General features: G+C 36.3%; 1 protein-coding gene across 4 annotated transcripts in view; it reads right to left on the bottom strand.

Moving 5' to 3' along the window:
* Positions 1–1587: 1587 nt before the first annotated feature.
* PPFIA1 (PTPRF interacting protein alpha 1) overlaps positions 1588–12869 on the bottom strand; it is a 68477-nt gene continuing 57195 nt past the window's right edge. For 3 of the 4 annotated variants that reach the window (XM_064452896.1, XM_064452894.1, XM_064452898.1), the window contains 7 exons: positions 11506–11681; positions 11310–11407; positions 9355–9530; positions 8717–8785; positions 6541–6706; positions 5346–5416; positions 1588–3995 (listed from right to left, as the gene is read on the bottom strand). In XM_064452896.1, coding sequence (XP_064308966.1) covers positions 5358–5416; positions 6541–6706; positions 8717–8785; positions 9355–9530; positions 11310–11407; positions 11506–11681 — 744 coding nt within the window. In that variant the 3' untranslated portion in view covers positions 1588–3995; positions 5346–5357. The remainder of the gene's footprint in view (positions 3996–5345; positions 5417–6540; positions 6707–8716; positions 8786–9354; positions 9531–11309; positions 11408–11505; positions 11682–12869) is intronic. The other variant, XM_064452897.1, reaches the window with a different exon arrangement.

Genomic DNA, 12869 nt, shown 5'->3' with positions numbered 1-12869 from the left:
ACCAAGCCCCAGGGCTTCAAAAACGCACCGTCAGCATTTTAAAAAAGGGGCTACAGAGGATTTGCCATCGGTGGTTTTGGGTTTTGTTTTTTTTTTTTTTTAAACACCACTTAGTACTTTTGCACCATCATGTTTTGGAAATGGCAACTACGTCTTCTCAAAGGGGTTCCGCCTCTTTATCGATGGGCAAAAGGTTCACATTTGACTGTGCAGAGGGTATCTAAACAGATGCCAAAAGGGAAGCAAGCGGGTTTGAAAACACAACCTGAGCGCTTTAAAAGTGTTGTTTGCCCACTGTTTTTTTATATCTTTTGGAGGAGGAAACAGGCTCTCAGGAGTGGCATTTTTAGTGAAAACACATTACAAATAAATATATACATTCAAACTGTAGTAAAGGGCGAGAGGAAAAAAGTCCTGGTGAGCAGTTTCACACCACTTAGTAAGTCCCCGTCTTAGTGGGACTGCTACCTCCAAGGCACCTAAAGCCAAACATATTCAGTTCACAGTATAAACAGGCTCAATTAATTTTTTCTGTATTAAACATACAGTATTTAACCTATAATCTGGATAAAGCATATTTTAAAAATTGGGGTAAACTTACTCTTAAAAAGATGTCTGCTAGAGGGGAAAGGCTCAGAGAACCTCGATCCTTTTGGCATCGCTTCTGGCGCTATTGCTGTGCCCTTCTGGAGAGTCTTCGCCTGTCCCTCCGCTTACAGGTAGGAATACCAACCCCATTTATATATTCATTTTCATCCATCCATTCCTACATGCCATGTAAAACCACAAGGTGCTGCTGCCTATATTAGAATGCAATCACTTTTTTTTTTTCAAAAATTACTATAAAAAAGTGAAATTAATAAAAATTAGCGACTTGAGTTTAGGCAGTACACCAAAACTATGACCCTGAAAACGGAATCATCAAGAAGTGAAAACACACTTTCCTTTTAAAGGCAAAGTAACTCTTCAGTTTCAACAGAAAAATCACCCCTCAAATAACTCTTCAAACATAACATTGTGTCAATTTTCATTTACCCGAGAATTAATTTTGCTGACCCCCAACCCCAATCTTTAGACTACCTAATTCCAAGCATAAATTCTGCTTTCAGCTCCTCCACACGTGCTCTGCTCCAAGGTTTGGCGTGATAAATCACCACTGTCCATAAGACACCACAAAAGCAACTTCTTGTCTTTGAATTCTACATCAGTTTGAAAGAAGATGAAGATGTAACATCTGTTTTGAATCTCCCTGTCCTCTAAACATGCAAAAATTAGAAGTTTAAAGTTCTCTCAGATAATTCTACCATCTCCCTATCACAGTTTAAAAGGGTTCTCATGTGTTTTAAAACACAGTTTTTATAGCACTCTGATTAAAGCCTTTAAAGACATTTAGCAATTTACAAAAAGTTATATTTAACCAAGCCTTATTGAACGATTACTGTAACATATCCATCTGCCTTTCACACATGCACATGCATGTTTTTCTTTCAGGGGCGGGGGGGGTGTTAAGATTGAGCGAGAAGTGTTTTTTCTCAGTGTCCCCGAGATAGCTTTGCCGCGTAATTCAGAAGGAAGTCACCACACAGGTTTGCCAGTTCGTGAAAGCTTTTTCTATTTCACTCATTTATTCTAGCTCTCATGTCAATTCCATTGTTCCATAACAGTTAAGGTTTTACAGCCTTAAAATAATAAACGTATTTTCTTTTCACATTTTACAAGTCTATTCCGCGTTGTTTTCACTTTTGAGAAGCAACAATACATGACTTTGAACACCTACTATCACATCAGTGACCAGAAATGTCTATGCAATTTTCTTCTAAACAGTGACGTTTAGTTGAACAGTGAGTCAGGATCTCCTTCTGCAGTTTCATTTTAGCTTTTTCTAGAAAGATAGATTCTCTGAAAATATAAAAGAGACTGCAAATGATCAGACAGCAACTCATACAGACAAGCTAGACAAACAGAGACGCATTACTGAACAATGTTTAAAGCATCAATCACAATATTTCTCCATTCCATGCATTCCACATCCTGCTGTTGATCTAGAGGACATGATGAAATGTGTTTCGCTACTGCTTCAATTATTTCTTAAGTTTATCCTTCTGTCTTCTCTTCTACACAAGAAATGGTTTACAAATGTATTAAAATTGACATAAACAGCCCTGTTGTGACCCAATTTTGTATTGGTTCCCTCGATTCCTATGTTCCTCCCCCAAATATCACCATGGTCATAATCTCATTTCTTAACAAAGCAACTGTTGCTTCGGTATCGAACAGCACTTCAATCTTCATCATGTGGACCAGAACACACTGAAGTTGTGACATAGTTTTCGTTACTTTTTTAAAAAAAAAGTAAATCATAGCTCTAACTACTAGTAGAAGTAGGCAGTAAAGCAGTTTTCTTCTGAAAACTGGTTTTCCAAAACCGATTAACGCATGTGAACTTGAACAATTCCAAAGAAAATGTCACATTTAGCAGAACATTTTTCTACTGGAGAAAAGTCATCATCTGAAACAAGATCTACAATCATGAAGATGTTTTATTGACAATATCCACGCACTGCAAAAGTATCTGCCTGCATACAATTAGATCTTAGCTTTCCAATAGTGTTTTATTGGCAGTGGAAAATGCATCAGTACTTTATTGAAAGAAAGCAATAAATAATACTGTGATAAAAATAGTTCAAAAGTAGACTGTACATATTGTTACATAATCTGAAAATACACAAAAGATTAATAGAAAAACAGAACAATGAATTTCAGTTTTACAAGCAGTTAGAAGTGGAAAACAGTAAGAAAAAAAGACATGCTATATATATTGTTGCATAATAAATAATGCACCATCTGAACAGATTCTTGCTGGCTTTTTAATATGCCATTTACAAGTGTTGGATACATTTTCTACTCATACAGTCCAAAATGGCTACAACCATCAAAATTAAAGTCCAGACACTCTTTAGAACAAGTTTACAAAACACAAAAGATGACTTACATAAGAAAAGTAAGGCCTTTATTAGAAGTTGCACTGCTTTAGTGTTCAGCCCCTTGCACCTTCATCTTTCACTACTCATTTGACATGAGCCTGCAGTGCTTCATAGTTGGTCCGTTAAAACTACTTTCACCAGCATCTTTCCACAAGTGTTTTCAATCAAAAAGATCTAGGACAAAAAAAACTGTGGCCCGTGGATTACGACCAGGAATTATTATGAAGTCTATCTTCCTCAGGTAAGGAAAAAAAAATAAAACCAGTTCTTGGTTTATGGCTTGTTTTCAGTCACTGTGAACATACACTATACAAACACAGCGGAGAGTGTTATGACCGAGTCAATCACTTCTAAGAGCATTCCATAGTGTTACAGTTCCTCTCAGCTTTTAAAACGAGTTATATTTTAAATAAAGACAAAATTTCCACTACTTGACAAATCCTCTTTGTGGAAAGGTACAGTTCTGCAAAGAACAATGATCATGTACCATACCTTCTGCAACAACATAGGCTTACCTGAAAAAAGCTGGACTTGTTTTCAGATCTAAGCTAACGTTTCCAAAAGACAAAATATATACTGCTTGGTGTCATGATACTTTTACAAAGGTATTAAAATCCTTTTCACCTTCAGTTTCATTATTAAAAAACAATGATAATTACAGTAACTGCATAATTTACAAAAACCCTATATTACTTATAGGGACATATACATACAAGCATTACAGTACATTCAGTTGGAAAGACTAAAATTAGAATAAAAAAATCAGCAATGATTTGATTTGTAGACTGAATAAAAACAGAAAAAGTAAGTAACTATATAAATGAGAAGTCACATAAATATAAGAAACATTTAGATTCTAAAATATTTTCTCTATAGTACTCATGAATTTCTTTGCTAATTAAAAACTCTGTAATAAAATATCTCAAAGTGTCCATTTAACAAGTATTAACAGGTTAAGGGTTCCAAATGTTCAAAATGCTGCATATCACCGGTAGAAATAGTGTGGGTAAACTGTAAAAACAACAACAACAAAAAAAAAAACACAGAAAAAACACAAAAAATTCCATTAGCAGTTTTAAAAACCATTTCATTCCAGGTTTCCCCCGAACAGCTCACAGTAGTGCAGGAGTCATGCATCAAATTACTGCCATGCCACAATGTGTACAATTTCATTGCCTTCTGTAACCTTCAGTTGCAACGCAAAGTAAAGCACATGAGGTCAAATATTTCTGCTTCCTAGATTTTTATCCTAGATCATCTGACTACAGAAAATCATGAAACTGTGGGGAGAATTTACGGAAGACGTAAAACTTATATTTTAGTTTCAAGACACTGAAGATAGCCGATGAGATTACAAACTGACAGATCCATGTGATCTGAGTTGCTACGTGCAAGAGTTTCTCAACTTTTCATACATAAGAACTCTTCAGAGCTAAACCTGTATATGCAAAAAGGTTCAGAACTTGAAGAAAAGGCAGGCAATACATGAGTTGGAAGGGAAGTTACCGGTGAGAAGAAAGGAAAGAAGCTGTAAGCAGAAGAGACAGGCAGTTTATAGCCTGTGTAGGATACCAGCTAGTGAGAGAAAGGTTCACTGCATTTTTCTTTTTTTAAAAACCCAACCGAGTACAAAAATTTAGTTTCCAGACTTGTTTGCAAAATCAGAGAGATACTGTTCTATGAGAAAATACAGCAGAGGCTGCTGAAGAAAAATCATTCCAAATCCAGAGTAAGACAGGACCACACATCGTTCACAAACCAGAATACGTGTGTTTTGTGTTAAACGCCCTTGTATTATCAGCACCGCTCACAGCTACCCAAGTTTAGGCTGCAGGTAGCTAAATCGAACCAAACCAGACAGCCTAAGCAATCACAGTGGCACAAAGTATCCAAGAACTGGAAAACCATGCAACTACCCCTATAGCAATTCAATATTGAGGTATATTGTAGTGGCATAACTTTCACCAAGCAAAGACTCCGAAGGATCAATAATCTGAACTGCTGTATCAGCCGCAAAATTATTTCCTTTCCTTTATATGCCTAATTTAGTTCCCTTCCCTCTCCCCACGTTCACTAGCTGTTTCATCCAGCCTTTGATTTCAACACCTTCTACACAGCTATTTAGCACAGGTCCTTTTTGAGGCTGTTTAAAAAAAAAAAAACTTGAAAGAATACAATATTTACAGAAGTAAATATTTAAATACTCATAGTCTTTACTGTAGGAAATAAGCTCTGGATTTTCAATATCTACTCTGAAAACCTGAAACAGTTTTTTAAGTGTGTAAACTCACTGTATTAAAATACCTGATGTTTCATTTCATAAATAGCTGCTTTACTATTATACCTATCGACTTTACTCACCAGGAGAAGGCTTTAACAGGAGTAGGTCCTTACTGTAGCAGAATCCAATCTTTGTGTTCCTGATACACTGCCTATTTCAAGAAGCATGGGAAGACATGCAGAACACAGCATGCATGTTAGTTTTAAAAAAAAAATCTCACAGCAATTTGATGAGAGCTACTGTACTCACCCAAATCTAAGGTTACAAGTTAGAAAAGCAGAATTTATTTTACAGTTTATATATTAACTGCTTCTATAGCTTCAGTGGCTAACAAAGAGTTCTAAAAAAGCCTGGTACCAACGAGCACATGGAAATTGGCAAAGGTACTTTCGTAAGTAGTTTATTCTCTATTTTACATAGTTTCTGTATTTTCTGGTGGTTTGTGTTTTTTTTAATATTGTAAAAAGAAAGGGGTTTTACATGGTAAAGACTTCACTTATTTTAATTTACAGAATTTTCCACGTGAATTCTGGAAAATATTTTCTGCTAGTGACAATATTTGAAATTTAAAACAGCTCACATTTTAGAGAGTAACATCAGATGCAAAGGTTGCTTCTTTGAGCTTTACTCATAAATACAGGTTTTCAGAACCTGAGACAACTCTGACAGATTATGGTGAAGTTCTCATCCTCTCTGTTCCAATTAAATACATTTTCCATTTTTTCTTTTAAATACGTATCTGTGCGCCTCTGCACATGCACACATACTCATACAGATCATTTCGTACACAGCCATGAATGAAGTAGTGATTTCAAGTATGATCAATACTTAAGCGACCACTGCAGGGCAGGTAATGCACCTTTTAGTCCAGTTTCAATAATCTCAAAGTTATCCAGGGGAGTTTACTCACATTATTTCTGAATGCATTTTACTGCATTTCAGAAGTGGAACTTACATTGGTCTAATTGCTGCTAACTAGAAATTACGCATCATGTGACTAAAAGACTTCTAAAATGTAAATTTATTTTCCCAGTTTAAAATTTCTTTCTAACTATAATTCTCATTTTTGTTATTCCAACGAAGTAAAAAACAACTCCACATCTATTACAGCTTCCTGAAATTATAAAGCACCCTATGGTTAAACACAGTGTTATATATACAACCATGCACAAGGCAGATGCTTTTATGCAGCAAAACTGTAATTTGAACTTAATTCCCCTGTAATCTCAAGCAAAAAAAATATGCATCATGCTTAAAATAATACAAAATCAATACCATCAATCTGCATCTTCTTTGGCTGCATAGAGGGTGAAGACATTGAGGTTGTAACTCTGAAATTTGCAGGGAGAGTCTCTGCTGATCCAGCAGCTAAACCTCTTATGTCCTTTGGTCTAAACTTCTTTCTCCATGAAGGTGCTCTCCTAAAGCTCTTATCATCATCCTGTTACGTTGAAAAACATCATTAGTGATTCAAAAAAATGTAGGATTGTTTCTGACATTAATGATTACTGACAATCTTAAGTAAATGTATTGCCACTGAATGAGTTTATTTTCAGAGCGGTTCGGGTGCAACAACAGCAGAGGTCTTCATTTGCAACAATCTCTGTTCATTTGCTAGATTGGAGGCTCTTCAGTTCAGGAACTATGGAGATTCATGCGCTCGGCACATTTAGGAAAAACATTTTGTACTTTGAATGTCTGTACTTCATGATTTACAGTCATCCGCAGGTGTCACATCACTCATTCTAAGGGGATATGAGGAGTGGAGCACATCATACAAGCTGCTTTGGGAATACTGACATATAGAGACTTAATTTGAAGAATTGCTTTTAACCTTCAATTCTGTCTTACAGGAACAATGATACAGCTGTCATGCTTTCTCATGCTACAGATTACAGGAAATGATAGTGAGGGGAAAAAAGTGTAGTAAATAGTATATTGCTGTGCAGTGTTTTACTTAAGCTCTTGGGTCAAGTGAACTTTTAACTACCCCCCATTTTTCCCCCCATTAATATACCTGCATCTTCACAGTAACATTCCACTTCACAAATATAATATTGCACTTACTAAATACAATGAAGTCCCACTTCCAAAAATGTCTTTTGCAGTGAAGGTATTGTATGTCAAAGCAAATATACTGTGCATCTCCATTTGCCAACTTCACTTTAGAAACAGTTCAATCACTTGAATGCCATTTTACCTAAAATTCATCCTTTTTTAGAATTAGGAGACAAACGCCTGCATTATTTGAAGAGATCTTCACGATCAACAAACTGCCTTGTGCTGCCAGAACGCAGCAAACATCCATTCCCTCAAAGCTCCTTCTCTTGCAGTTTGAAATCACTAAGGAAAAATACCTTAGAAAACTATCAAGCTGCTTTCTGATGATGTTACTAAAACCTCAGCAGAGGCGCATACTAAGAACAGAGCTGTCGGGATGTGTCACAGAAGGGCTGCAACAAGTCCATTAGGCAACAGACGAACACAAAACCAATCAAGGTCTGTCACAGCTGCCTCCTTCCGCAACATACTGGTGTATGCGTCACCTCACTGCCCCAAAAGCAGTTCAGGCCAGCACACTCACCCTTCCCCTGTCCTCTTCCTCATATTAACACAAATGTTTCCGAGCTATCATGGACTGGTTCCCTGACCTGGTAACCACACTTGGGTTTTGTCACCTTAGTCTTAACCTGAATGACTTTCGCCTATGTGTGCTACCACATAAACTCCCACTAGCACCAGAAGAGGTGGCATGGAGTTGGGACTCTCAACATCAGCTTGAAACTGTTCACCAAGTTACAGCATAGAGCAACTTGAAAAGTTAAAGATGTAACACCCTCTCCTTTCTGCTATGGGTTCGCAGGGTCTACAAAAAAGTCTCACACCTAGTTTGTTAGAGTTTTACACTCATTGCATTTGAATGAAGTTTATACACTGTAAGATCACAGACTGCCCAACAGAAATTACTCTGATGTGCAAGCACATCTGATGTGGCAGTCATCTATACCAGTATAAACAGATATTAACAGCAAAGCTTTCTTGAAAAACACTCAAAATTATTTGAAATACTGCTTGTTAGGATAAAGATTTAAAATGTGCTATACAGTGCCGTTCTCTTATAGCTTGTTCATCTGCAACACTGGTCGCTAATTATCCCACATTTTAGATGGAAGATTTGGCCCAAAGCGCTGCTATTAGACATTAACCATGCAAGCTACAAAAAACCAAACAAACTTGCAAATCATGTCAATACTTTCATATTCAAAGTTATCTTACCGAAGTACACAAAACCTGCCGTATTCAGAAACTCCTGAAGATGAAGAATTTCAAGTTAAGGTTTCTGTCACTATTCTGTTGATAGCTTAAAGAGGTTCAAACTAAATTCTTTCACTTAACAGTTCCAATAAAGTTCCCAGGACCATAAAATGGGTCAACAGCTCAAGTAACTTACTTCATCAAGTCTCCTGTCAGTGCCCACAGCAAGAAGGTTATTAAATTCCTTCTCCAGAACAGCACGAGCCTGAAGTTTATAGTACAAAAGAAATGGAAATCAGTTCCAAAAGATTAGTAATTAGTACCCTATGGTAATTTTTAAAAGTTAATATAATCCAAATCATTTAATACCTTCTTATCAGATTAATAAACGCAAATTGTAACTGTTCAAGTACTAAGTAGTAACTTGTTAAAAAATTAAGGAGGATTTAACAGTTCCCCCTTCCCTTCATTGTGATATCAAAGTTCATGATTCCTGGCTCATACTTAATTATTTCAGAATAAGAAATAGCAAACAACAAAGATGAGTTATATACTAATGTTATGAAGATGGGCTATGAAGAAAGTAGTCAAACAATATTTTTTGTTCCAGCAAATTTATCAACCAGAATTGTTATTAACAATCAGAAAACAGTAAGAAAAGCATAGTTCCATGTTTTTCTCTTACAGGATAATGGACAACTTTCCATCTCTAGGGTTTCTAGAGGTGGGAATAGAAAGATATGCACTTAACTAATAAAAAAAGCAGTCAGTTCTTCTTTTAACCTTCCTAGAGAGGAGAAAAGTCCTATCGGCCATAAAGTACTTCTTGCTTACCTGTGTGTTTTGAGTGGGTATTTGTAATAAGAGGGCTAATGCATTGTAATCAAACGATTCATCTAAGGCCACAAGTGCACCATGAACTCCGCTCTCTATAAGGTTATTTGCGTATTCTTTAAGACCAATGGACACTACCCAGTGGATCATTCTTTCATTGCTCCAGACAAGAACATCTACGGAGAAAAAAAAAGTTGCCCAATTTATAACAATACAACTTTTCTGCAAAAGCCCCACAGTCTTTTCCTGATCTGTATGCTTGTGTCAGGATTGATTTTCACGTATACACCATCATAAACGCTGTTAAGTAGTTGCCCTCAAGGAACTATGTTATTTAATGTTTAGGTTGCAATCCAATCTGCCCCTGCCTTTTTGGTGTGCATGAAACGCTCTGAATGGGCAGCAAAACTTCATGCTTAGACTCCAACAGTCAGTGTTGTATCCTTTCCATACAATAGTTTTCCTTGCACCCCAAAGGAATAGCCCTTGCTTAGCCTCCTCTCTCTGCCTACAGAGGAAGGCTACAGTCACAGCTATGAGACAAGTTCAGCTGGGCATAGCGTTCACGCAGATGGGGAACACAGAATCTTGTTTTACACAGCCACTTAGGGGCTCGGACCTCACCCAAGATAGATTAAGTATTTTGGAAACAAGAATTTTACTACTCAAAAGAAAAATCTTGGAGCAGTTTCTCATGTACTTCCTACTGAATATGAACAGAAAGCTTTATTTATTATTGTTTAAAGCTTTATTATTTATTAGTTTTATAATCTTATCTACCTTTAAGTTCTGAAGGTGTTCAATTTAGTAATGCAGACTTACCTTCAAGCTTGTGTATGATACTACTACACTTTTCCATAGTCATTAAATTTAAAGTGGAAAGTAAACATATTTGAAGTTTGGTGGAAGGCATTTCATACTCCAACAGTTGAACAACGAATATACTCTCATCTTAGAACTTTTTCAAGGAAAAATACTATGAAGCAGCATTTACACGTTCAGCCCAAACATCAACACAAAAGTGATGTTACTACAAGTAGGGTTTTTTAATGCTACTCAGGAATGTCTATACCAATCAGAGTTACAACAATAATGCCCAGAAGGCATTCAAGAGCTGTATGTTCCAAGGAGCAATTCCCTATAGGCAACAGATACAGCCATACCATTTAGGAGAGTAAAAAAGGCTTACCAGCCACAACAGAGGCTTGTTTCATGCCAGTTAATTGCAATTCCTGGGAAGGTTCTTAGGTACAACTAGTAGAATAACCACCAAAAGGTATCAACACTTTAAAAGGAAAGGGGAAAGAGCAGGCACAGGGCCTCCTAAGCAAATTGTCTACAAGATAACCCTAAAATTTTAGTTTAAGATGTCAGAAGAAGCTTCTGATACTAGGCAGAGGACAAAATTTCTATGGGAAGTCTTGGAAACTACTGTGAATTCCCAACCCTGCTTTTTTTTCTTTTTCTCCTGTCTTGTCCAACAGTCACCATGAATCTCAAAGATATAAACCCCTAAGTCACCTGCATACTTTTTCCTGAAGCGCTGGGTAACAAAAATTACCAGCCACGAGCAACAATAAAAGCACGTAGATGCAAAGTTATGTCAGAACAGGAAAAAAAAAAAGCCCCCACACAAAACACTCAACAAAAAAAAAACTTTTTCAAAACCCTCCTCCTCCTAAACATTTAGTTTTGTTTCAAAGGTCAGAGCAGTAAGAGTTTCAAAAATGTCTGCATCTGTAGCACATCTCTGCACAAGTGAATAATTTAATGATGTGTTTCATGATTCACTGTTCGGGGTCTGCATCTAGACACATCTCCTGTATTTAAGACTTCATATTTTATAAATAATTCCTCCCCTTAATGACTTTTTGGTTTTTTAAAGAAAAATACATTTTTGAGGCAGATCAGTGAAAACATATTAGAATCAGATGAGGTCAAGACAATGCACTAACCCTTAATTTCATTCTGGCTTTCTTCTCGTTTTCTTTCAAGTTCTTTTCTATCATAATTCAGTCTTCGTAGGCACATAATTCCACACTGAAAACTGTTTCTGTTTAGAAAATAAAAACAAATTTAGAAAAAAAACTCCAAACATTTAGAGATAACAGGAACTACTTAGAGTTAGGTTTTCAACTTAGATCTATTTACCTGTGAAAGCTGTCCACCATTTTAAGTTGCCCACGCAGATCTTTTTTAGTTAAATGATCCAGCATTCGAGCATCAACAAGACACTCCATGAAATAGCTGCGATACTGAGGGAGCCCCAGACTAGGGAGCCATTCATTGCCAATCCACTCGTGGTTCATATCACCATAGGCTAATGTCTGTGTTTAAAAGATTAAGGAATAAGCTTATTAAAATGAGAAATAAAAGAGAAACGCTTTTTTAGACAATGTATTTTAAAGAAAAAAGTAAAACAATGCTTACTTTATTCTTAGCCTGTAAAGATAAGCAAATAAAAATATTGAATACTACAGATATGTTTTCTGAAGAAGTCAACCTCATGAAAAAAAAGCAAATTTAGATACTCAGATCAGCAAGTACAACTACCTTAATTTATTCCATAGGGAAAAGTATGAGAAAATATGCAAAACCTAATAAAAAAGAAGACTGAAGAACCATGGAATTTAATTTTGTTAAAATGCTGAAAATACTGTATCTCTTGTGAAAAACAGGAATTACGCCCCCCCCTTCCCATTATGACTGAAATACAAGATATTAAAAAAACAACCAACCAACACCCCAAAAAACAACAACTGCAGGGTCTTTTTTAATACACTTAACTGTTTTCAGAAACTGATCCTAATCAAGTAAGCAAAAAATGATAAAAACCCACTACTGAAGAACAAGCAATTCTAAGTGCTGGTCCTTATCCTAAAAACAAAACCAAACCTAAAAACCCTTCCTTCATTGTAGTTTTGACCTGCAGATCATCAGGCATTTTTCTGGAGAAAGCCTTTAAAAAGGAGAGTTTGTAACTACGCATCTAATCATTCCTTGAGCAACAAAAAGCAGCAGCTTTTTTTTTTCCCCCAAAAAAAGTAAAGGGTAATAATTCAGTTTTACTGTACTATTAAAAGTCAAAAGCTTTATTTCTCCTCTAGAGGAAGCATCTTCTAGAAAGGAGCAAGGTCAAACAGAAATGCATTTCTTCAAGCCATCGCTAGGTAGCAGACTGAAAGTGCATGTTACTTTTGTAACAGGGAAGCAAGCTATGATTGTTATCATTGGCAATCTGCAAATGAGTATCTGAGACGTAGTTAATGGGACTTAACCAGGTTTAAGCTGGAGAGCAGCCAAGCAAGAAGAGCCTATACCGTCCAAAGATACGGATCACAGGCAAATCTTGAGTTTTGTTTATATCCCTGCATAAAATACTAGACTCTCTCAATGCCTGAAAATACAATTAGGATTTGTCACCACTTTAAGGGAAAACAATTCATCAAGGAGGATTACAGAATTAGTGCACAGAAATCTACTTAACTATCTAGGCTCAGTATGCCTTGCAGCAC

The sequence above is a fragment of the Phalacrocorax carbo genome, chromosome 5 (assembly GCF_963921805.1).
Source record: "Phalacrocorax carbo chromosome 5, bPhaCar2.1, whole genome shotgun sequence".
Taxonomy (NCBI): Eukaryota; Metazoa; Chordata; class Aves; order Suliformes; family Phalacrocoracidae; genus Phalacrocorax; species Phalacrocorax carbo.
This window is presented reverse-complemented; position numbering and strand designations above follow the sequence as displayed.